Source organism: Neofelis nebulosa, chromosome 4 (genome assembly GCF_028018385.1).
Source record: "Neofelis nebulosa isolate mNeoNeb1 chromosome 4, mNeoNeb1.pri, whole genome shotgun sequence".
Lineage (NCBI taxonomy): Eukaryota > Metazoa > Chordata > Mammalia > Carnivora > Felidae > Neofelis > Neofelis nebulosa.
The window spans coordinates 44,234,192-44,260,702 of record NC_080785.1 but is presented as its reverse complement, the minus strand read 5'-3'; the positions used below and the strand labels follow the sequence as shown (position 1 = coordinate 44,260,702).

The 26,511-nt window shown below is 40.1% G+C and overlaps 1 protein-coding gene across 1 annotated transcript in view; it reads left to right on the top strand.

Annotated features, from left to right (window-relative positions):
- NPSR1 (neuropeptide S receptor 1) overlaps positions 1-26,511 on the top strand; it is a 156,016-nt gene that overhangs the window by 28,565 nt on the left and 100,940 nt on the right. The window contains exon 2 of the mRNA XM_058724619.1: positions 965-1,097. Coding sequence (XP_058580602.1) covers positions 965-1,097 — 133 coding nt within the window. The remainder of the gene's footprint in view (positions 1-964; positions 1,098-26,511) is intronic.

Here is a 26,511-nt window from a genome sequence, read left to right as displayed (position 1 = left end):
ATTCCAGTATTCGTATGCATTCTTACCAGCATTCTGCCCAGATCCTTTGGGCTTATGTCTCTTGGCTTTTGACTTCAAGCTTGCCTCTGGATCCTCTTGGCCCCATGCTTTCCACCCATGGCCTTGCTCTGCTTTATTCTTGTGTCCAGGCTGCCCCAGTGCCCTGGGCCTCTGCTTATTCTGGGCCATAGATTTTAAACAGATGGAAAGCTTCACTTGAAGAAATCATGGAAAATTCCTTGCAAAAGACTTGGCATTTTAAATGAGTAGCATTCCTCATTTGTTTGTTATTTACTATTTATACATTACTCAGTGGAACTTTAATATTACTGTATTATAAAATTCTGTCAAATGAAAAAGAAGATAACCCATAATCACACTACCCTAAAATAACCCATCTTAGCATTTTAGTATACTTCAGTCTTTCTTCACATGTAGAATTTTGCAGTTATAATCATACTCGATATATAATTGTATCATGTTTTCCAACTTACCATTATAGTATAAGCATTTTTAATGTCACTACATAATCTTCCTGGTCCTCATTGTTAATAGTTACATAATCATTCACTGAATTGAAGTGTTTCATTTACTTCTCTTGTTATCTTTGAACAATTAGCAATTTATTCTTACAATAAATATCCACATCTTTTCTATCATAGTATTTTTTTTTCACACCTTGAATTCTTTCACGTAAACAATTGCTTGGCCAAAGAATATATATACATTTTGTTGTCTCCTGATGTATATTTCCAAATAGATTTCTTAAGGTTGCATCAATTTCCACTGCTATCATTGTAAATAAGGACCACTGTGTCTCTGTTCTCTTGATGGTAGAGCTTTGACAGGTGAGGATTCAACACCAAGAGGAAGACATTCCAGGAACAAAGCCTGAGATTTGCATTCTGTAAAGTACCCTGGTCCTCACTAGTACACTGGTTTTGTGTTGCTTTGTTTCTCACAGACTGAACAGTTGATAACTCTGTGGGTCCTGTTTGTTTTCACCATTGTTGGAAACTCCATGGTGCTGTTCTCTACGTGGAGGAGGAAGAAGAAGTCAAGAATGACCTTTTTTGTGACTCAGCTGGCTATCACAGGTAAGTAACTGTGCGGGTGGGAGAGAATAAGCTGTTTCCAAATTCCTATGGCTCCTTGCTTTCGATTCTTTTACCAATAGAAATGGCATACTATCGAGTCCAAAAGGCATTGGCAAATTTGAGACTGATTTCTATAGGGATAAAAAAACCCACGTGTGAATTTTTCTTTCAGAAAGTTTTAACACATCTGTACATCCACAAGACTCCATTATAAAAATAATTCACTCTACAACACACTTGAAAATACCATTATTAGTGCCACCAAGGGGTTCTCTAGGGTTCCACCCTTCCTCTACGCAGCAGCCTCCATAGTTCACTAAGGTGATAGTACAATATCATACCATATTATGAGCTTAAAGAATGTATCCTAGGGGCACCTAGGTGGCTCAGTTGGTTAAGCATCTGAGTCTTGATTTCAGCTCAGGTCATGATTCAGTCCCAGGGTCATGGGATCCAGCCCTGTGTCAGGCTCCACACTGAGCATGGAACCTGCTTACGATTCTTTCTCTCTCTCTCTCTCTCTCTCTCTCTCTCTCTCTCTCTCTCTGTCTCCCCTCCCCCACTCTCTCTCTCCCTCTCTCTCTAAAACAAGAGAAAAAAGAGAATATACCCCAGAAAATGGACCAGGATCATCTGTATTCAATAATAAATGTGAAGTCTCAAGTACTTTGCAGATTTATGTCTGTGAACATTGCTTTGGAAATATAAGTTATATGTAACACCACTGGTGGGCACAGTATAAGGACAGAAGATAATATCTGGGATCGGGATGTTTAAATGTGGATTTGGGAAATGGCCAGTATAGTTGAAGTGTGAATGCATCACACTTAAAGGGTGAATGGTGAAATATTCTCAAGTTTAAAAATGATCTGTGAAATAAAGACTCCCACAGAGATGGGTAGAGCCCAAATTGGTAGGGGTCATGCTCGAAAGGAAAACATAATCAAGGAGAGAGGCCTATTCTACAGGCCAAAGAAGAGAGTGGACAGATGGGATTCCTAGAAGGTCCAGCCTAAGACAGGCTTGGACTCCTGAGCTCTGGGAACAAGATGGCTGTGATATGACTTTAATTTGAATCAGACTATAGGGAAAATGCAAAAAAAAAAAAAAAAAAAAATTAAGTGCTAACAAGAAGCAATGGTAGATGACCATCAGAATGGGCTGTTTGGTACATTTCAACCTATGCTATACTCTCCATTGCAGCACTGGCTGTGGGGTTTAGTCTTGAGCCACAATACGGGAAAAATATGGCACCATAACTTAGAGGAGAAACTTAGCTAAACGTTGTTGATAGCCTGACATTCTCCCATATCTTCCTAAAAAAAGTGTAGCAAGCCCATCTGCTTAAGCTGGGCTACAGAGACCAGGATGAAAAACAAAGGCACTACTGAGAAATACAGACATGGGGAGAGAAGTTTGTGTCACAGAGGTGATGCTTATGATGGAAGAAAACTACTTCAATCTTTCCTGCAAACGGGAGCCACACTTTTCACTCCTGACTGTAGGAATAAAGGATAATCAGGATCATCCAGCAAAAGCTGAAATGCAAAATCCCTGGATGAGGATGTAATAACTTACTTTCATTAAATTTCCTTAATTACTGTGTTGTAACCCACATTCTACAGAGATGTGTGTTTTTTTAGAATGTAAGAACTTAGAGGCGGCAAGGATATCAGCTTGGAATTTAAAGTGTTACCAAAAAAATCAACAAATGAATCATTGAAATATCACCATCTATTGTTAAGGAGAAAAGTTGTGTATTCTAGTCTAATCCAGAGTCTGCTGTATAACCTGGGCTTAATTTCTCATGAATATTCATGTCTTTTTTTAATTTGTTAATTCTTTCTGGAAAAACTCAAGGGGTCAGTTCAGGGCCATTTTAAGTGAAGACTTCTCAGACAGGAATTTTTGCCAAGGTTCTGAAAGTTTAGAAACTGAAAAATGTAAAATAACCGAAGCTAAAAATACGATAGATGGGTGTAGCAGCAAATTAGATGTAACTGCAGAGAAAATTATTAAACTAGAATATAGGTCAGAAAATAATGATTGAAGCATGAAAAAACAAAAGGATGGAAAATTCAGACAGAAGGTAAGAAACATATGGGCTCAGTGAAAAGGATTCCCACAAAAGGGTAAGACAGAATGGACAGAAATAATATCTCAAGATATAATGACCAACAGTTTCCCCAAAACCCTGAAAGACATCAAAACTCAGGTGCATAAAGCACCATAAAGGTCAACAGATCAGAAAACAATCAAATAAATATAAAGAGAATTGAAACACATGAAAATGATGAGATTAAGTAAAATTCCCATATTGAATTTGAATTGAGAAAGTATGTGTGTCAACTCATGGTTTATCTCATGTTTTAAAAGAATCCTTATCTTTTAAAGGGTACATACTGAAATGTTTGCAAGTAAATTGATAACACATCTTAGATTTGCCTCAAAATAATTTGAGGGCATGGTTAGGTAGGGATATCAAGGACAAGACTGATTTTTGTTGGTGCTTGGTGGTGAGTACATTGGATACTTTGAACTTCTCATACTATTCTCCTTACTTTTACATACATTAGAAAAGTTTTAATAATACAGAGTTTAAAACAAAGAATAGTGAAAAAAATTATACGTGATAACAATGAAACAAAATAAAGGGATTTGGGGAGTTAAAGAACTTTAAGTTCCTTGAATTGTTTTGGATGTAGTAAAAGCATTAATTTGTGTCAGATATTAAGAAGTCAAGGGGTATATTGAAACCTATAGGGTAATCCCCAAATTATAAATATGCATAATAGTAGCAGTTGAAAACATGTAAAGTGAAATATTTAAAATATACACATACATATAGATGTACATATTTGTATATAATATGCATGTATTCTATATAATTAATCTAAAAGAAATTGAGAGAAAAATATCAGAATTATTAGAATAGGTAGGGCAAATAAGCTGATACATGTCACCTCAAATATATTGGTAATTGCATTTAGTGTAAAATAAGATGGTCAGAGTAGATTTAAGACATACCTACTTTATAGGGCGCCTGGGTGGCTCAGTTGGTTAAGTGTCCAACTTCAGCTCAGGTCATGATCTCATGGTTTTTGAGTTCGAGCCCCATATCGGGCTCTGTGTTGACATCTCAGAGCCTGGAGCCTGCTTCGGATTCTGTGTCTCCCTCTCTCTCTGCCTCTCCCCCGCTTGTGCTCTGTCTCTCTCTCTCAAGAATAAATAAACATTAAAAATAGTTTTAAAAAAGACATACCTACTTTATTTAATCTGCTTATAAGAGATGTATACCTTACAAATAATGATACAGAAAAAAATAAAATTAGAAGGAAAGTAAAAGAATGAAAAATAATAAAACAAGGACGCACAAACCAAAAGATAGCTTATGAAGCTATATTTACATGTCAGAAATCCGAATATTCACTGTGCTTCTCATAGCTCGGGTGCCCACATCTTTGTCTTAGCACTTGCTTTAGGGGAACAGAGTGAAGACAAGAGGACTCTAGCTCTATTAATGTTCTTTTTGGTGATGATGATTGTAGTCACACAGGTGTGTAGCTTTGTGATAATTCACCAAGTTGTATAATTATTTGTGCACTTTACGTAGTTTATATCAGTAAATGTTTTATTTAAAAAACACAGCTCCTCAATATAGAGCAGGAGTTGCAGTCTCAAAGGCCTTCAGAAGCAAATGTGTGAAAGAGCCCAGGGAAGGGACAGGCAAAGGTGGACACCCAGGGGAACTGGAGAATGCATGCCCCACCTACAGGCATTCAAACTCAATTCTTGTCAAATGGGATACTAATCAAACAAACCACTCTGGCAGGCCAGATTTGTCCTAAGGGCCACTGGTTTACAACTGCTGTTATATAAAATCTTAAAATCAGAATTTGAAAAGCTTGCACCATTATAAAATTCTAGCCCAGCCCATAGTATGAATCCCATTTTCAATATGTGAAGGGAACATCAAGCTTTTTGCGTGGGGTTGGGGAGAGTGAAAGCAAGATAGGGAGCTTAACATTTATAACGGTTTAGATAAGTCACATGTTTGTCAAAGTTTTAAAACGCATTCTCTTGGGGTACCTGGGTGGCTCAGTTGTTTAAGCATCTGATTTTGGCTCAGGTCATGATATCACGGTTCATGAGTTCAAGCCCCGCATCGGACTCTGTGCCGACAGCTCAGAACCTGGAGCCTGCTGCGGATTCTGTGTCTCCCTCTCTCTCTGCCCCTCTGCTCCCCTGCTCGCTCCCTCTCTCTCTCGAAAATAAATCAACATTTAAAAAAACTCTTTCAATAAAATAAAATAAAATGTGTTCTCTTGCAAATAAATGCTATGTTAGGGCTTTTATTATAACTTGAAAATTATAAACCATTATATGGAACTACTGAAACCAAAACATTGAATCATTATATGCCTCATGAATAATAATAATGCAAATGAAAATATAAAGGAAACTTCCCAATGAAATCAAGCCTAATCCATATAACCCAGTGTACGTGATTATCAGATGACCAGTAAGATTAAGGAGAAAAGGCAAAATCAGCACACGTTCGTATCTGCCTATCACTAAGATTTTTCCTTCAGAGGAACATGTACCAGGCTTCTCTATATGAGGAAACATCAGACAAGACACTGGCCCTGTCAGGGTGGTATTAAAGCAAAGGCTGCTAGGTTAACCTCCGCGTGAATGACTTGTTCTCACATGAAGATGCTGCTATTATTAGTGTGTCCCTGTGAGGCCAAGACATTTGCATAAATGTAGCTAAAATCTTATAGGTGTTTTCCTCTTGGCATCAAGAAGGGGATGTCTTAGTCTGCCCAGTGTGCCACAACAAAGTACCACAGATTGGGTGGCTTACACAACAGACACATATTTCCTCATTGTTCTGGAGGCTGGGGATCTGAGATAGGGCGCCAGCATGGTCAGGTTCTGGTCAGAGTTCTCTTGCTGGCTTGCAGGGGGCTGTCTTCTCACTATGTCCTCACGTGGACAGAGAGAAAGCAAGCTCTCTGGTATCTCTTCTAATAAAGACATGAATCCTATCAGATCAGGGCCTTCCCCTTATGACCTCATTTAACATTAACCCCTTCCACAAAGGCCCTATCGACACATACAGCCACGTCCACATCTGAGCTGGGGGTCTAACATATGAATTTTGGTGAGGCACATTCAGATTATAACAGAGGGTAAAAGCTAGGTGTATTAGAAGATTACAGGTGGGGGCACCTGGGTGGCGCAGTCGGTTAAGCGTCCGACTTCAGCCAGGTCACGATCTCGCGGTCCGTGAGTTTGAGCCCGCGTCGGGCTCTGGGCTGATGGCTCGGAGCCTGGAGCCTGTTTCCGATTCTGTGTCTCCCTCTCTCTCTCTGCCCCTCCCCCGTTCATTCTCTGTCTCTCTCTGTCCCAAAAATAAAAAACGTTGAAAAAAAAAAATTAAAAAAAAAAAAAAGAAGATTACAGGTGACCCGGAATGTGTGGAACATGGTATGGGGGGATGGAGGTCTTGGATGAAAGAAATAAGGCATGGCCATAAACAATAAATGGGAGCTTTGGATGCCTTGCTAAGATGTTCAGGCTTTACCTTGAGCTTATCCTCCAGCATGCTAGCTTGGTTCAGTCCACCATCGCTTTTTATGCAAAAGTCCCAAGGTGTAAGAATGAGAAAACAGATACTTAAATTAGCCCATGGCCAGGTTTTGCTGGTAACAGGGGAACACAATAAAGCAAGGAAGTTGAACTTCTTTTCAAGAGCGTGATACAAATGTTGGGCCACAGAGACCCTGATTAAAGAAGGAAATGAAGGGGCGCCTCAATGGCTCAGTTGGTTAGGCATCAGACTTTGGCTCAGCTCATGATCTCGTGGTTCATGAGTTCAGGCCCCGTATTGGGCTCTGTGCTGACGGCTCAGAGCCTGGAGCTTGTTTCAGATTCTGTGTCTCCCTCTCTGTCCCTCCCCTGCTCACACTCTATCTCTGTCTGTCTCAAAAATAAATACACATTAAAAAAATTTTGTTAAAGAAGGAAATGAAAGCAGTACAGGTCAGAAAAGTATAGAGACAGTGGAGAGTCAAGGAATGACAGGTGGCCACACAGTCTTGAGATGGGTTTAGTGAGAGCCCCTGAAGAAGAGGCCTGGAAAGCAGCGAGTGTGTGTTCAACAATCAAGGTATCCTCTGGTGAATGTTACAGAGGTGATACAACTCAGTGTCTCCCTTGTATCAGGGAGCTAAAGTGGAGTCACAGAGAAAGTCATTAGCAAACAGGGCCACCATAAGAGAAGCTAAATTCTATTAAATGCTCACCATGTACCAGGCTACCTACTAAATGCTTTGTGTAGATTATTTTCTTTAATCCTCACAATAGTCCCATGACCTAGCCCTGCCATAATCCCCTTTTTACAGGCATGGAAATTAAAGCTCAAAGATATTCAGACCTTGCCCTAGGTCATGCAGTGAGGATGGACAAAATATTCAAATTCAGGTAGTCTTTCTTCCAATCGTGAGCTTTTAATCATTACAGAATGGGCTTCCCAAGAGGCCTGTGTGTGGGTGAGTGATCCGTGGGCATACTTAAACACCTCAGGACAATGGGAAGCTGGTTGGATGGAGCAAAATGGAGAACCTGGTGCCAATGTATTTAATAAATGAGGGAAATTGGCCAAGCCAGAGCATAGAAGTCATTAGAGGCAGGAGAACATAAGAGCTGAATATAAACTTCAAAGGATTTTGAAAGTGCTTGTGATAATGTTAAAACTATGTGTATCTGACCAGTTGGCTGGATTTCCAGTCTGCACAGTGAGTCCCAGGACCGGAACTAGTGACAACTGCCCATGCAGGGTGGGACACCAGGAATCCTCCTGTCCCATCCCAACGCCTTGCAAACCTGTTGACATTGGCTAAAATGTCTGTCACAGCATAACCAGTTCTTGGACTTCAGTTAAAGTGAAAATACTCTGAAAACATATCCCACGTTTCACTTTGCTCGTTGCTTCCCAGTACGGAATGAAATTCTGAAAGCTCATAGAAAGAGAAGGGCCCTGAGGGCAGTGGATGGCAGGGAGTGGGGAAGTGGCCAGTGTTACTGAAGACAAACTTCACCCATTTCAAACTTTTCTATTTCTGATCCCTTGGGGAATTTACATAAAGGCAAACCAAATGTGATGGTTCCAAAGTTTAGGAAGAGCTAGATCTGGCAAATTTTTACCTTTCTATTTTAATCAACATTCTGAATGGAGATATGATCTTTTCAAAGTATTCTATCAACCACTGTATAAAACCCCTCTTTTAAATTCATAAAAATGTCCACAAACTCACCTCTTTGGGTGAGCATTTTGTTTTGCCAGTGTTTTAGGTTATTCAGACTTGGGCTTGAGTCTCAGCAATTGTACTTCCTAGCTCTGTGCCTTTGGAAAAGGCAATTTCTCTGAATATCAGTTTCCTAATCCGAAAAGTAAGGATACTTCTCAGAGTGGTGGAGAGGAGTAAATGAGACGATATCAATTAAGTGCTTAATACAGTGCAAGGCACATAGTAATTGCTCAATAAATGCTAGCTGCTAATGTACTGCTATGGTTGTTTCATTCATCGAAATGAAATGAATGGGATGATTAATTTAAAATCCTTTGAGTCACTTACTAAAAGAGTGAAAGTTCTGCAAAAGGCCTGAAGTTCATTGCAACCCTCAACTGCTCTACTCTTTTATTCAGGACAGTATACTTAGCTCAGATGTGCCTTTGGCTCTCAAATGTTGCTTTCAAGGATGGCCAAAGTTTTTCATATAAACATATTCTTAAATCATCAGATTCAGCCGACATCATAAATGGCACAAATATTTGGAAAATAAATCCAAACATTGTACCTGGCTTTTTTTGAGGGAGAAAAATGTGCTCTAATACTTATTATTTGGCAAGGCAATACTAATGCCATTCATTAAATAATATTTCCATCATCACTCACTTGTTGACAATAGCCACCTACTTAGCGACTCAAGTAGGCTTGAGTGATTCTTTGAAAAACTTTTGGATTTCCATTTCATCTTTCATTTATTTAGTTGGTAAATCAGTTGGAATTGAATTCAGCCACACAAGCATAAAATCCAGATAATAGTGGCCTAAGTGTATAGGGATTTATTTTTATCTTATGTAAAGAATTCTTGAGGTGGGCAGTCCAGGGCTCATATTGTCTTTCCACATCACCGGGAACCATGTACTTCTGTGTTTCTACTCTATTAAAGGACTTCCATCCCCAAGGTCATTTCATGGTATGGAGCGTTCTTGGTTCAAGATGGCTGCTAGAACTCCAGCCATCGTGCACAAAGTCTAGTCAATAGGAAGGAAGAGGGGAGGAAAGAGGGAAGAGAGGAGGGTCCATGCCAGCTATCTGTCTCTCTCTTAGCTGACATTCCCAGAACTCACACCCATTAACTTTTGCTTGTGTTTCATCAACCATCTCTAATTGAAGAAGAATAAATGCTTTTGTTGGTTTTTCACCTGAGTCCATTGGCCAGAATAAAACTAGATTCCTTTTCATAAGGAAAAATGAGAGAATAGAGGTATGTGGCAGTCTCTGGTATAGCTTATCTTCCATACTTTAATTTCCATAGAGAACTGAGAAGTTTAGACAGTGAATCTGTTTGACTAGCTATTCCTCTGCTTTGAGAATGCCTCCTCCAGAGTGTCATACTATCTTCTTCTAACCTTTTATCTTGGCACGCTCTCCGTGTACTACATTGACCCTTTGGATGATTGTCCCGTTAAGTCGATAAAATCCTACTGTTGACTGTGTGCATCCCTCCCACCCAAGTTTTGGCTTTTATTAGCAGTTATGCAATGAATAGTCTCATGATTAAATCTTGTGAGCATTTATTTATTTTTTTATAAGAGTTTGTAGAAGTGGACTTCTATGAAAGAAAGACACTCTTAAGTCTTTCAAATTGGCTGATGTCCTTTTAGTTCCCCCAGGACTAAAAGATGATGGAAAATGTCAGGAGACAACTGCTCTAGAAGCCACCAACATAGATCCATACTGAGTCTTATTTAAGAAGGTCCCTGAAAACAAAAGCCTTGCTGATTGCACTAGTTATAGAGTCATACCCAGTTCCTTGAAGGCAGGGGTCCTCTCTGTTCATCTGTTGATGATACTTATGTACCTATTCAAGTATAATTTGCTTATTTAAAAGGGAGAATTTTCTTCTACTTTAGCCAGTGTATCGGAGAAGAAACTTAATTTGTCTTTGTCTTCCACAATAACTATAGCAGTACTCATACATTTGTGAAAACAAAGAACACATCATTTATCAGAAAATTTGAATAGAAGAAGTATTTTAATTTTGCATATCTATGTTTTTTATTGAAGTATAACTGAAATATAATACCCTATTAGTTTCAGGTGTACATCTTAATGATTTGATATTTTTATACATTACAAAATGATCCCCACTATAAGTCTACTTACCTACTGTCACCATACAAAGTTTTTACAATGTTACTGATTATATTCCTTATGCTATAGTCTATATTCCTATGACTTATTTATTTTATAACTGGAAGCTTATACCTTTTTAAAATCTACTTCACCTATTTGGCCAGGCCTCAGGTCTTCCCCACTCTCGTGACTGACAGTTTGTTTCTCATATTTACGAGTCTGTTTTCTATTTTGTTTTGTTGGTTTGTTTTGTTTTTTAAATTCCACATGTAAGTGAAATCATTAAGGTATTGGTCTTTTGCCTGATTTATTTCATTTAGCATAATACCCTCAAGATCCATCCATGTTGTGTAATGACAAGACTTCATTCTTTTTTATGGCTGTGTAATATTTCATTATATACAGATAGAGATAGAGATAGAGAGAGATAGATATAGAGAGATCATATATAGATATATATATATAGATAGATAGATCTATCTGTATATAGATCTATCTATATAGATAGATAGATCTATCTGTACATAGATCTATCTATATAGATAGATAGATCTATCTGTACATAGATCTATCTATATAGATAGATAGATCTAAATACAGATAGTTAGATATAGATAGATAAATATATATAGATGGATAGATAGATAGATAGATAGATCTCACATCTTTATCCATTCATCTATTGATGGACACTTGGGTTGTTCCATAATATGGCTACGGAAAATAATGCCGCAATAAACATAAGAAACATAAGGATGCACGTATCTTTTTGAATTAGGGTTTTCATATTCTTTGGGTAGTACCCAGTAATGGAATTCCTAGATCATATGGTCACTCTATTTTTAACTTTTTGAAGAACCTCCATACTGTCTTCCACAGTGGCTGCATCAGTTGTCATTCCCAGTAACAGTGTATAAGGGCTCCCTTTTCTCTATATCCTCGCTAACACTTGTTATAGCCAGTCTGACGGATGTGAAGTGATACTTCATTGTGGTCTTGATTTACATTCCCCCAATGATGAGTGATGTTGAGCATCTATTATGTATCTGTTAGCCATCTGGATGTCTTCTTTGGAAAAATGTCCATTCAAGTCCTCTGCTCATGTTCTAATCACATTATTTATTTGTTTTTGATGTTAAGTTGTGTAAGCTCTTTATATATTTTGGATATTAACCTCTTATCAAGATATATCATTTGCAAATATCTTCTTCCCTTCAATAGGTTCCTTTTTTGTTTTGTTAGTTGCTTTCTTTGCTATGCAAAAGCTTTTCAGTTTGATGTGATCCCATTTTATTTTAGTTTTGATTGCTCTTGCTGGCAAATCCTGGTCCAAAAAAATATCACTAAGACTGATGTCAAAGAGTTTACTGCCTGTGTTTTCTTCTAAGACTTTTATGGTTTCAGTCCTACATTCAAGTCTTTAATCTATTTTGAATTTGTTTTTGCATATGGTGTAAGATAGTGGACAGTTTCATTCTTTTGCATGTAGCTGTCCAGTTCTCCCAACACCATTTATTGAAGAAACTGCCTTTTCCCCATTGAATATTCTTGCCTCTTTTGTCAGAGATTAATTGACCATATATGAGTAGGGGGTTTATTTCTGGGCTTTCCATACTATACTATTGATCTGTGTGTTTTCATATGTTTTAACTTACTTCTCCACATTTCAGACCCCTTCCAAAAAAAACCTTAACTAATTCTTTTCTATAAATTCCATTAGGACCTTTGGTTATAGGATTAGTCTCAAGAATGGAAGGAAACCAGAAGCTATTGAAGCTGCTATTTTGGCACATTCTGCAATTTTTAGCACTTCCATTCTAACAATTTTCTGGATGAATTTAATGACTGTTTATATCTTATGAGCTAAAGTGCCAATTAAAATTTATTAGTCATTTATCATCTTCAAGACTGACTTGTCTGTTTTATTCAAACGCAATAAAGAAGAGGAGCTAATGAGAATAACTCCCATTGAGTTCAACAAAGGAAAGATAGAAAACATATTTTTTGGCACACATTCAAATAACTTCCTTTTTCTGATAGGGCCAAATCTTATCATATTAGTATAGAAAATTAGCTGTGCCTCAAAGCACTTCTTGGAGAGCAATTTACTGATGAACTAAGGAACTCTCCACCCTCAAAACCCTCTGGTTAATTATCTGACAACAGAGAAAATTGAGAGGTTCAGCAAGGCAAGAGAAGTGAGACCAGGGGTGTTGAGGTGTTCAAGGTCGTAGGTGGAGCTCACTATGACCTGCCTATGCCTATTTCTTCACTTTTTTCCTGTATTTTTGAGTTGCATACTTAATTCATTTATTTATTTTAATTCTGCATATTCATTTACTTTTAAAAGTTTTTCGGCTTCATTGAGATAAAATTGGCATATAACATGTAAGCTTAAGGTGGACAAAGTAATGGTATATGTTTATACTGTGGAATGATTACCACAGTAAGTTTAGTTAATATTCATCACTGCATATAGTTACAATTTGTGTGTGTTAAGAACTTTCAAAATCTACTGTCTTAGGCATACACACACACATACACACACACACATATCCCTTTCATCTGTTAACAAACACAAGTTGTTTCTGAGTCTTGGCTATTATATATAATGCTGCCATGAGCATGGGGGTTAAGATATTTCTTGAAGATGGAGATTTCATTTCCTTGGGTGTATAGCCAGGAGTGGAATTGCTGGATCATATGGTAATTCTATTTTTAATTTTTTAAGGAACGTCCATACTGTTTTCCAGAGTGACTGCACCAGTTTGCATTCCCACCAACAATGCACAAGGGTTCTCTTTTCTCCACATCCTCGCCAACATTTGTTATCTATTATCTTTTGATAATAACCAGTTTAACATGTGTGAGATGATACCTCATGGATGTGATGTGCATTTCCCTGATAATCAGTGATTTGAGCATCTTTTCATGAACCTATTGGCCATTTGAATACCTTGTTTGGAAAAATGTCTATTCGGGTCCCACGCCCATAATTTAAATGGATCATTTCTTTTTGGCTATTAAATTGTATGAATTTTAAAATATATTTTGACTGGACTTGCAGATCTTTCTAGCGATCTTTTTTTTCTCCCCTGGAGAAACTGTAGGTCCAAGAGGGGTCCTGTTGATGCGGTGTTGTGCCTTCCTGAGTGAGGGGTGATGCAGCCAGAGTAAATTTACTCTTCTTACCCTTCTAATGCAGCCCTTCTTGGCCTCTGTGTTCCAGCAGGATGCTTCATAATTGTATCTTGTGTATGGACAACTGCTAGTTTGTCTTCTTGTGAGGGAGAAGTCAGGAATAACATGTGTTGCCATATTGATGACATTACTTGTAATTCTCATTCATAATGAAAATGTTAAGACTATGAATTTTTTCTGAATTCATAAATTTGTGTATGACATTATGTTACTGTTTTCATTTCCAACACTTTAGTTTTGAAGTTTTTTTTTTTTTTTAATTTTTTTCAACGTTTTTAATTTATTTTTTGGGACAGAGAGAGACAGAGCATGAACGGGGGAGGGGCAGAGAGAGAGAGGAAGACACAGAATCGGAAACAGGCTCCAGGCTCCGAGCCATCAGCCCAGAGCCTGACGCGGGGCTCGAACTCACGGACCGCAAGATCGTGACCTGGCTGAAGTCGGACGCTTAACCGACTGCGCCACCCAGGCGCCCTAGTTTTGAAGTTTTTATATCTCCTTTCACACAATAACCATTTGGTGGTTTGGGGGTTCTTTTTATTTTTATTGTCTAGGTGACTTTCTATTTTCTTTAACATTTTATAATTCACATTTAATGTTTTTGCCTTGCAGTCAAAGAGTATTTTTCGGAAGGATCCCTGGTTTTTGGAATTTATTAAGAGTATCTTTGAGGTCTAACATGCAATCATTTCTTTTGAAAAATATTTTACGTATACTATAAAAAGTAGGATATAATGATTAATGTTGTTGGGAGTAACAGAAAGTCACCTGAATGAGAGCAAGCGATAATTGTTTATTCAGAGCTTGCTAGAGCTGGGAAGTCCACCGCCATCCTTTCTGTTGGCAGAGACTCGAAGATGAGCAGAAGGGTGGGAAAGCTTTATATAGAAAAAAGGGAAGGCTTCAGTTGTGCCCTCATGGGAGGCTACTGGCATGGGAAGCCGTAGGCAGGTTAAGTGGAAGCACGGCATCCTATGTCATTAGGTAGCCGTGCATATTTGACTTTCTCTCTTTGGCTCTAAGTTGGAAACAGGGTCAAAAATTAGAAAAGTTGTCAGTTTTTAACCAAATTCTGGCTATTTGGAGTGGATTACTACAGTGATTATTGCTTGGCTTTCTGGACCGGTTGCTACAGATAGATAATAAGTTGGCTTCCTGGGCTGGTTGCTGCAGGTTGTGGGTCAGATTTCTACGTTTATATACAGTCTGATCATTGTCCATTTGTATATTCAGTCTCTCAGTGTGTTCTTTGTGCTTATCTTTTTGAATTTTCCCATATTAATTATAGCCTTCAAATATTCTTTATTTTCATGTATTTCTTATCTATTTGATACATCATGGGTAACTAAAAGCACTGTTACAAACTTTCATACTTTCATTTTCTCCTAATATTTTTTAATCAACATTTATTTTATAAATTTTAACATTTTATTATTTGGCTCCTAAAGGCTCCTGACTAGTATATCTTTAATATAGGTTTGTGTGCTTAACATCACACACACACACACACACACACACACACACACAATCCTTTTAGTTTCGTTATTCACTCGGCTCCAAATTTATTTATGTGATATTAACTTCATCCATTTTATTTTTATTGCATTTATTTGACAAACACTGGACCAAACATTTTAATAAAATATTATCTTTAAAAATGTTTTTATGGCCTTCGTCTTCCATTTTGTGTTGATGTTTACAATTATCAACAAGTATTTCTATGTTGGAATGTTTTGTGCTCACCAGCAGTTGGTTTCCTCATTCTTGGCCCCTGTATTTGATAGAGCTCACAGTTTTCTGAAGTACTTTGAGTTATGATTCCTTCTCCTTTCGGGTTTGGTACCTGAAGAGGAGTCTCAGACACCTGGCATTTATGAAAAAGTCTTTCTCTCACCTTCTCAACAATGACAATATAGATGGGGGGGAGAAATTTTTAACTCACAGCTCAGATCTCCATAGATGTTACTCCATAGATTCCAGGCAATATATGTTACAAAGGAGAAGTCTAAAGTCAGCCAGGGATTTCTTCTTTTATAGGTTATCAAATTTTTGCTTGTTTGTTTCTAGATTTTTTTTTCTTTGTGGTTCCATACCTTTTTCTGGTTATATCTATTTATTGGTCTATTTGATCAGTTCTGCTCTTGGCCAAGTAAGCTCTTGATCTGCAGATTAAAGTGATTTCTTAGCTCATTTTATTTATGTCTGAATATTGATTATCTTCTTTGTTCTGATCTTTTGTTCAGGAACGCTAACTATCCATATGTCAGTAACTCTGGTTTTTCTTTCTTATCATTTAAATATCTTGGTCCTGGGGCGCCTGGGTGGCGCAGTCGGTTAAGCGTCCAACTTCAGCCAGGTCACGATCTCGCGGTCCGTGAGTTCGAGCCCCGCGTCAGGCTCTGGGCTGATGGCTCGGAGCCTGGAGCCTGTTTCCGATTCTGTGTCTCCCTCTCTCTCTGCCCCTCCCCCGTTCATGCTCTGTCTCTCTCTGTCCCAAAAATAAATAAAAAACGTTGAAAAAAAATTTTTTTAAAAATAAATATCTTGGTCCTATTCCTCTACATTTGGAAGAACTATTTAACCTTTTCCTAATCACAGATTTGATTTTGATTCCATTATTAGCAGCATTACCTCTACTTTTTATCATTTCTGAACTCTCTTAGAAGTTGTTTTTCCAACAATTAGTTTCAAAATATGTTTTATATTGCCTAGTGCCTTTCATTTCTGTCAATTTTTAGTATTTCTTTTTTTGGAACTCATTTAATATCTTATTGGTTCCTCTCTCACCTTTTATGCCATATTGTAAAGTATTCCTAAAACACACACACACACACACACACACACACACACACACACAAAATACACTGCTTAAAATTGAAGTACATTTCTGAACTAAAATGTTTTTTATGTAGCTTTTTTCTGATATTTGTGTGCTCTTTCCTGCTTAATACCACAAAATCTTTCTACTCCATGACTCACTTATTCCTCCAAAAGTTGCCTAATTGGCTAACATCTGAATAAAGGCACATGTTTTTCATTTAGATTATTGCTACAGTGGCTACACAATGCCATCATTGTTCCCTACTCTGAAAAGAAAAGGTCTATGTTTGTAAAGAAAATCAGTTTCTTTTGAGCAGGAAAAGAAGATATTGTCCTATCACTATGTGAATAATTTGACTAAAAAGAATGAACTCTTCTCCTACGAAAGCTTTTCCTTCTTTTGTATTTCTCTTTGTTCCCTGCTTTCATGCCACCATTAGCACACTGGGTGACCTGGGAAAGGTACTTACCCTCACTAAGCCTTTGTTTTCCCATCTCTAAAAATGAAGATGTTAGCTGGTTGAGCGTAAGAGGCCAGAGTGATCTGGTTCTAGTAGCCCTGTGCTTCTAATCAGAAATGCCCAGTTGTAAAAAGTGAGAGGAACTTTTACATCTTTAGATAATTGTTTAGTAATTAAACGCTTTTGCTGTAATGAGTGCCGACACCTTTATGAATTAGCGCCGTCACTTCATAATGGTAGTATCTGGCTTCAGGCCCACATCGAAGGAAAACGACCCATGGGATGCGGTTATAAGGTTGACTGGCTCCCCTGTTGCTTGCTGCCTCGGGGTTGGGGGGGGCGGGGCTTTCCAGATCAACATTCTACAATTCCATACATGGCTTATTTATTCCTTCCTTCCTATGATCATTCAACAAATATTTATTAAGCATTCACTATGATGGAACATGGTTCTGGGTGGTAAGGGCACAGTGGTGTATTTGGTTATAAGTGAGAGTTCAAACACTAATGCAAGAAAGAGGACAACTTTTCTTTTGTCCATGAAAGAGTCAGTGGCAGAATAAGCCTCGGGCTTGATTTGTTTTAACAATCCAGCGGTGCCACGAAGGACCCTCTCTCTGATATGGTAGAAGGCATCACCCCCTAAGCTTTGTTCCCCATCCTGGTTATGGGATGCTGTATTTGCTGGGGGTGCTGTAAATACCACAGATTGGGTAACTTAAACAACAGAATTTTGTTTTCTGGAGTATGCTGGAGGCTGTAAGTTCAAGAGGAAGGTGTTGGCAAGTTGGGTTTCTTCTGAGGCCTCGCCGCTTGGCTTTTTGATGGCCATCTTCTCCTGTCTTCACATGGTCTTTCCTCTGTGTGTATGAATGTCTGTGTCTTAATCTTTTCTTACAAGGACACCAGTCACATGAATTAGGTCTCACTCATATGACCTTATTCTACCTTAATTATTCTTTAAAAAGCCCTGTGTCCTAAGTTCTTTACAGATTTTGGATAGTAACTCTTTATCAGATATGTCATTTTCAAATATCTTCTCCTTTTTCACAGGTTGCCTTTAAATTTTTTTTTTTAATATTTATTTCTTTTTGAAAGAGACAGAATGTGAGCAAGGGAGGGGCAGAGAGAAAGGGAGACACAGAATTTGAAGCAGGCTCTAGGCTCTGAGCTGTCAGCACAGAGCCCATCGCGGGGCTCGAACTCATCAACTGTGAGATCATGACCTGAGCCAAAGTCAAACGCTTAATCAACTGAGCCACCCAGGCACCCCTGTAGGTTGCCTTTTAGTTTTGTCAATTGTTTCCTTGGCTGTGCAGAAACATTTTATTTTGATGAAGTCCCAATAGTTCATTTTTGCTTTTGTTTCCCTTGCCTCCAGCAATGTATCTAGTAAGAAGTTGCTATGGCCAAGGTCAAAGAGGTTGTTACCTGTGTTCTCCTCTAGAAATTTGATAGTTTCCTATCTTACATTTATGTCTTTTATCCATTTTGAATTTATTTTTGTGTATGGTGTAATAAAGTGGTCCAGTTTCATTCTTCCGCATGTTACTGTCCCGTTTTCCCAGCACCATTTGTTGAAGAGACTGTCTTTTTTCCATTGGATATTCTTTCCTTGCTTTGTTAAAGATGAATTGACCACATAGTTGTGGATCCATTTCTGGGTTTTCCATTCTGTTTCATTGATCTGTGTGTCTGTTTTGTGCCAGTACCATACTATCTTCATGACTACAGCTTTGTAATATAGCCTGAAATCCCTGTGGATATTAATATGTGCTACAGTTCTTATTGTAACTGCCAAAATATTCTTATTTATGCGGTTTAAATAAACCCAGTAATCTGTGCTGTGAGAAAAAAAAAAGCCTTGTGTCTAAATACTGTCATATTCTGAGGTACTGGGAGTTAAGACTCCCAACAAATAAATCTGTGGAAATACAATTCAACCCATAGCAGAGGCCTCCTAATGACCCCTGAGGAACATTAGTTCACGTGGGTGGAGAAAAACTATAACTTCCAGAAGGCTTCTTAGAAGTATAGGAAGGCACTCTTCCCAGTAGTATTTGCAAATGTCTTCATGCCCTTCACTGACCTAATCTGACCTATAATCCCTCCCAAGAGAGACACACTAAATCAGGGTCACTAGTGTGATGCTCTGTCCTTTGAATCAAGGATGTGTCATCAGGCCTCATCATGACTGTGTATCCATCCTGTCAGCCAAAACTCATGGAGCGTCTATTAGGCACGAGGCTTGTGCTAAGTGCCAGGGATCTGGTAGTGACCAAACACGCAGCATGTGTGGCCCTGTGGAGCAGAAGCCTAGTGTGGATGCAGGGAGGGGGTCTCCAAGACCAGCTGCCAATTCTTACTCTGATTGTATGATCATGAAGCAACCTTGTGATGACTTCAGTCCCTCGAACAGACTGTTATCAGAAAATTGAGTTTTGGTGGTGGCTGTAGATCAGAAGCCCAATTTCTGGACCTGCTTAACGAAGGACTAAGCCACACACCCTGGCAAATTCACCCTAAGAAAGCCACTCTGTAAACCTCCTGGGAACAAGCAGAGGCCTCCTCAGAGACACCTTTCTGCTTGTTGCATACGGTCTTTTCAGGAGAAACATTTTCTTGGGCTTCCTTTCTTTTTTCCATTTACATTTTTCTTATCTCTTCATTTTCCCCTGTCTTCCCCCGAATGAGTTTGTCTTGACTTACCTTGAGTTTGTCCAGATCGTCTCTTGTTAATTCCTCATCACCACTGCCCCCTCTCTAGATTTTCCGTAGAGTCACAGGGGAGAAGCCTACATTTCCCAGAATTGTTTTTCCTGTTTGCTGCCCGGTCGGATCCTGCCACTGAGGAGCACACACAGGAGATGTGAAAGATAAAAACAAAGGAGAGGTCATTACTCACTGGCGGCGAGTCATGAGCAGATGGCAAACATGAGATTATCATCAGTGCCTTGTAAGCTAGGTTTTGGAAATTTCCTGATTTATTGGTGCTTACAACAATTCATGAAGTCTTCAGAGACTCCAGGTGAGCTCCTGTAGACCACCTGTTGTAGTGTTACAGGGAGCTAAGATCAAGCTTCCCGGAACCCTCTTATGTCTGTAGTTCCCTGTATCCAAGACCCTTTCTACTTGGAATTCCTAGGAAAGCTACTTTCTGCTCAAACCTGACAAGTTTGATAGGTCTATGGGGGGAAGGACTAGTCCCACCTGTTTTGGCACTCGCCTCAAGACCCTGAGACTAAATGTACAATGACCTCCCTTGAGAGAGAAGAGATAAAGCAGAGAAAGGAGAGAAAGGTATCCAGTGTCTGTGAATTGCCTATTTCTGAATTCTACTATTAGTGACTAAACAGCCTTCTGAACTTCCTATATTGGAGTCCCAAAGGCCATGAATAATCAGAAGCTTGAGCCAATAAGACTCCTTTAGCTAATAAGAGAAAGGCCTTTCTGCTTGGCCTGATATTAGATTTTTGAGAGGCTATTCTTGATCTGTGGCCCGATTCAGTGGGAGAAATACTAATTTGGGATCTACTGTGCACAAGGCCCTCTGCTAGAGCCGGCAGAGAAGAGTGGCATTAGTGGGAAATAGTCTTTCACTGGGGGACTTATGTATAACAGGTCGATATCAAAGTTATTAATTGAAATGACACAAAGCAGAGGAAAATGTCATGGAAAAAATTACATAAAAGCAAGAGCTAAGACATTTTCAAAGAAGGTGAAATTATATTCTCGTAAGAGAAATCAGAAAGGCTTTTCAGGGAGAGATGGATCTTAAAGGGTAGGTAGATTTCCCAAAGAGATAAGCCAGGAGTTATTCTGGCCTAGAAAATAGGAGAGCAGGAGGTGTGTTGTGTTCTCAGAATATGGCCAGTAGGCTTGCTTGGCTAGAAAACAGGGACTCCATAAAGGAGGGAGAGGGTTTGTAAATATAAGCACTAGAGATACTTCATAGCATCCAACGCTAGTAGTTTTCAGTCATCCTGCAGGGAAGAGTCAAGTCCAAGAGCACTTAAAAAAAAAACAACAAAAAACCAAAACATCAATGTCCAGGCCCCACACCACAGATTCTGATTCAACTGATCTGGGGCCAAATTGAGATATGAGTATTTTTTTCAAAGTTCCCCAGATGATATTAATGTGCAGACAGGGAGAAATACTAAGACAATACTCTTGAAATAACCTAGCACAAAACCTGCTCAAGCAATGTTAGCTTTTGTTCTCTGCTGTCTTTGCTTAGGAGATCTGAAACCTGGCCCAGGTTTCTTTGAAGAGCATCATTTTCATTGCCCTACAGCTGCCTGGTGGATAAGACCATAGAGCCCTCTTCTCGACACTGGCTGAACATTTTACTCAACAGGGACTTTGCAAAAGCACCGATGTCTTGGCCTACTCTGACCAATTAAATCAGCATCTCTAGGGTGGGACCCAGGCAACGATATTCTCCTCATTAATTACTCCACAAAAATTCACCACGTGATCTGATCTGTTTCCCCCTCATAATCGATTTGTATGCTATTTCAGGTTTCACAATATGCCTTGTATTATAGCTGCTTGTTTATATTATCTCTCCCACTGTGTTGTTAATCACTGGAGATCAAGGATTATGTTTTGTTTCATTTTGTTTTTATACAATCTCTTTCCTCTTGCACTGGGTACCCAGCAAAGTTCTAACATATGGCATATATTTAAGTAATATTAATTTAACTAATTGTCTGAAGCCACAGATACCCATCTGAAAGGCCCTGATTTCCCCGTTCTACGTTTCCATTTACATTACTTGCCATGTTTTCTTTTGTCATTGTTTTGCTTTATGTCCTTTCTTCACATTGTAGCCAGAGCGATCTTTTCAAAATTCAAATCCATCACCGAAGCTTTCTGGTGGGTGTAAAAGTAAACATACAATGAGATGATTAACACGCATGTCAGTTATGTTTGATCTATTTTTGTGTATGTGAAAGGCCTCCACAATTTATAAAGGTCCCCAGTGACTCAAAAGTGTACCTAAAGTTAATGTGCTAGGGGTGGGTTGGGGCAGGAGCTGGAGGGTAAGAAATCAGGGCACTGGGGCATCACCGGAGGCTTTGAACAGGGGAGCAACTTAAACAGAAATGTGTGTTAAGTATATAAGCCAAAATACAGCCTGTGGATACAAGGCGACTTAATTACTTCTGAGAGAGTCCTTTATTCATTTCTCAAAGGACTATGTAATCATCTCAGTTCTGTTTCCAGTTTCCTTCCTTCTATAATGATTTTTTTCTCCGTTCACTTGCCCTGATAGCCTTATACTCATTTGAGTATCTGTCAAAGGGTCACATTTCAGTATATTAATTCTCTTGCTGAATGTTACAGCTTGAATTCCCATCTGCTAGTTTTATTAAAATCTAAATGGGGGAAAAAAACCCTCTACATTATCTAGGAGATGCATGTGAGCAGCCTGGCCCCATTAGCTGTCGTCTGCAGGGGAAATGGATTGCGAGTGGGCGTGATTTTAAGGACACAGCTCTTGGGTGGTTGTTACGAAGCACAGACTGGGCAGGAAGGAGACCTCCCTGATTGGTAGTTACCATCGCTGGTCCCCAAAGCAAACAGAGTCTCAACTGTCAGACCTACCCTGGTGGGACAATAGAGTACAACTGTGAATTTAAAAATCTAGGACATCATTTCTTTTTTTTTTTTTTTTCTGAATGATTTTTCATCTTTTGTAAGAACACATTTGTGGTTTTGCTAGCACAGTCTCATGATGTAGGGGGAAAATGTCCAAAAATATTTGAGAGAAAAGATAAGAAAATCAGGTTAAAATGTCAGATGGAGCTGCCTCTGGGATTTCTCTTATGTAGCCCATCCTTGTCCCATCTCCAAATTACAACGTCTAGAAGAAAAAACATATATTAAGACAATTAATGATTTAGCTCAAAGGCAGTAAGAAAAAATCTCCAGGTGCCAGAGATGAAGGGCAAGTACTGGGGCCAGAAAGCTCTGGGAGCTGAAGCCTTGCAGAACACAGTGAGGATCCAGAAGCCATGTCCAAGAGGTGGGTTTTCACATCTCTGTGGGGAGGTCAAGGCTCCAGGGCAAAAGCACAGATCTGAACTCCCTGAATAAAGCCTGGAGCTGGGGAGACACTACACCATCCACGATTAGGAAATGGAAAATTGCTCTGCTGGCTGGGAAGCCAGCCATCTGTCCCAGGCTTTGTCCCAGACCCCTCTGGATACAGGAATACCCTCAAGAAACAGGATCTCAAACCCACTGTGTCCCACGTACCAGGCACAATGTCCACTGGACACTTCCAGGGAACATCATTCCCACAAACAAGTGTCCCCTTTTCTGGTCATTGGTTACTGTGTCACACACAACCCCAAGTGCTAGTGGGTTAAACATCAGTTTATTGCCCCTCATGTTTCTGGGGGTCAGGAAATCAAGCGGGACACAGTGAGGTAGTTTGTCTTTGCTCCACAATGTCTGGGACTCAAGTGGAAATGGTTTATTTATTTTTTTATTTTTTTATTTTTAAAAAAATTTTTTTAATGTTTATTTATTTTTGAGACAGAGAGAGACAGAGCATGAACAGGGGAGGGGCAGAGAGAGAGGGAGACACAGAATCTGAAGCAGGCTCCAGGCTCTGAGCTGTCAGCACAGAGCCCAAAGCGGGGCTCGAACTCACGGACTGTGAGATCATGACCTGAGCTGAAGTCGGACGCTTAACCGACTGAGCCACCCAGGTGCCCCAAGTGGAAATGGTTTAAATGGCATGGCTGGCATGTTGATGCTGGCTGGCCACTGGGAAATTAACAAGATCTTTCAGGCAGGTTCCCCGGCTCCTTCTCACACGACCTCTCTAGAGCTTTCTTGAAGGTGGGCAGCAGGGTTCCCGGGAGCACCTACTAGAAGCTGCCAGGATTCACTTGGCTCAGGCTGAGAAGTTACAAAGTATCACTTCTGCCACTTTTGATTGATAAGCATGAGTCACAGCCCAGCCAGGATTCAAGAGGAGGGGGGTATTTCAACATGAAACATGGCTTGGGGGACTATGAGGGGAGCATCTTTGGAAACTGCTAGAATTGGGCAATGTGCCAGGACTTGGCTAAGGCTATAGGAATCTCTGCATAAAGCCAAATAGAAACACGGGTTCAGAATAAGACAACTCTTGTGACCTTCAGAAGTAACCCTAAAAATTGCCTCATAGGACCTCTGTGCATTAGACCACCTACCGAAGCTCAGAGTTCCCAAAGAAGATAGGTCCCCTGGAAGGTGAACGTAGAGGTAGATGTCCACTTAGCAGAGCTGGGATGTGAGCTCCAAGGCTGATCAAATGGAGGTCCACAGGGTTCTCAACCCAAGACCCAGTCAGTTGTTTCGACCAGCCTCTGGAGAGAAACAGAGCTGGGATCAGGGCTAGATGGGTAGGTGGGCTACCTAGTGACTTTAGCTATGCATCAAGGAGTGCCATAGAGACCAGGAGCCAAATGAATGAAGATGTGCTATTATTCTGAAGGAAATAAGACCACTTGCACGTCCGTAAGAAATGGTACTAGGACCACAAACCTCCCATCTCAGGCAAGCAGCAGCCATCTCTGAAAAGAAGCCTCAGGCTGGAACAATTCACAGTGAAGATGTGTGCTCTGATTAACACGAATGACAAGTCCCATTGTGCTCCTTCTCTCTGGAGGAAGATTAATTGAGGACACCTGATGTGAGAGAGAGAGAGAGAGAGAGGAGTCTGACTCTCAGGGCAGAGGTCCTGCCTTGTGGCAGTTTCCCCTCTGCCTGACTGATGCTTCAGAATAGAGCAGAGATATAATGGCCTCATAATTTGGGCCGCTTGAAAGACAGCAGAGAAAGAATACCTAGTTCAGTAAAATCAAGAAGCTCAAGAATGTAAAGGCAACTCTGTCCCAAGCCAGCGGTGCTCTTGGACTAAGCAAATGGGAGTTTCTCTCAAAGAAATCCTCTTTTTGACAGCCAGTCAGACCCCTGGGATTACATAGGCACCCAGACTCTGAAGCATTCAAGAGAGTCAGAAAACCCTCATATTGGAGCCTCCACCAGGGAATTGTCAGTCAGCCTTACAGAACATTCTTTGCGGCCTTATCTTAAACTTGTGGCAGAAGTAATGCCGTATGTTCACTATGTTCCATTTCGTGCCCATCCTTTCTGGATGGGGCCATGTAGTTTGTTCAGGCCAATGAAGTATGAACAGAAGTGGTCATGTCACTTCCCAGCTGAAGCCATGAGTAAGTCTGTCTGCCCCTCCATTATTAGTAATGAGTGTGGAGGCCATGTGTTGAGGCATCGGGTTCTTTAGATCAGAGTAGCCTGAATTCTCTCCATTTGGAGGTTATTTCCCGCTGCAGGCTGCATAAGCCCCAACTATTCTGTTAGTCCAGAGATTTGGTGGGCCCATCTCTGCAGCTCCAGGAGCACCCCAAAGCTGGGACCCCTGCAGGTGGCGGGGGCAGCACCTGGATGGGAAAACTCCGTGTTCGGCTTGAGGGATGTCAGTGCAAGCAGCCCAGGGAGGTACCGCCATGAGAAGAGGGGTGAGTGACAGAATGAGGGAAGGAGGCATAGACAACCTGGAAGTAGAGGGAGTGGCGTGGCGGCCTCCAAAATTGAGGTACCAGGACATGGTACAAATTGTGCCTGGGACCGAGCTGTTTGGGACTCATTTATTAACCTTCCGGTAAGAAAAGGAGGAGAATGTACATATTGACAGCTGGTTCCAGAGACAGGGCTCCTGGTTCAAACCCTGGTTCTCCTGCTTTCTTTGGGGAAATCTTGCAAGATATTTACTTGATTTCTTTCTGTTCCAATGTCCTCACCTGTCAAAGGGAGATTGAAGCAGTTCCTTTTTCATGAGGTCAGTACAGGAATTACATTAAATCACGCAGACACGTATTTAGCACTATGTCTGATTCTTGAGTCCTAAGTAAATGTTAGATATCATGATTTAATGGGGATCCTTCCATGCACTGGGCAGGCATCCCTACCTCTTTCTTTACCCCTTCTTCCCCTCTAAATGCCTAAGACAGGCCAGTCCTCCCCCTACCCCCACCTGCTGTGCTGTTCCTGGGAACACAGAAGTGCACTGTGGAGCCTCACTGTGGGATGGGGACATCACGGCTTAAGGGCGCTAATTCCTTTCTGTATGTCCCAAGTCTCTGACTTGCCACCCTCCTTGTGTGCTTTACGCCAAGACTAGGGTGTTCAGGAGAAGATTACACGGAGCCTTGAAACGGCTGTGCTGGGAGCGAGGGCTGCTCTCAGAGGGAGAGAAGCCAGACAATTCCCTCCTTAGTGTGCTTTGTTGGACACTAGAAAATTCCCACTGCCGGTAACAATATATCACTCACTCACTTCCCCATGTCTACCATTCCATAAATTAAGATATAACCATTCGGCTAAAATATAAAAGTTCCAGGGAGAAGACATGTACTAAAACCTATCAGTCACATATACCTTAGTAGAAATTAACTTCTCAGATTTCTTTCTGAAAGC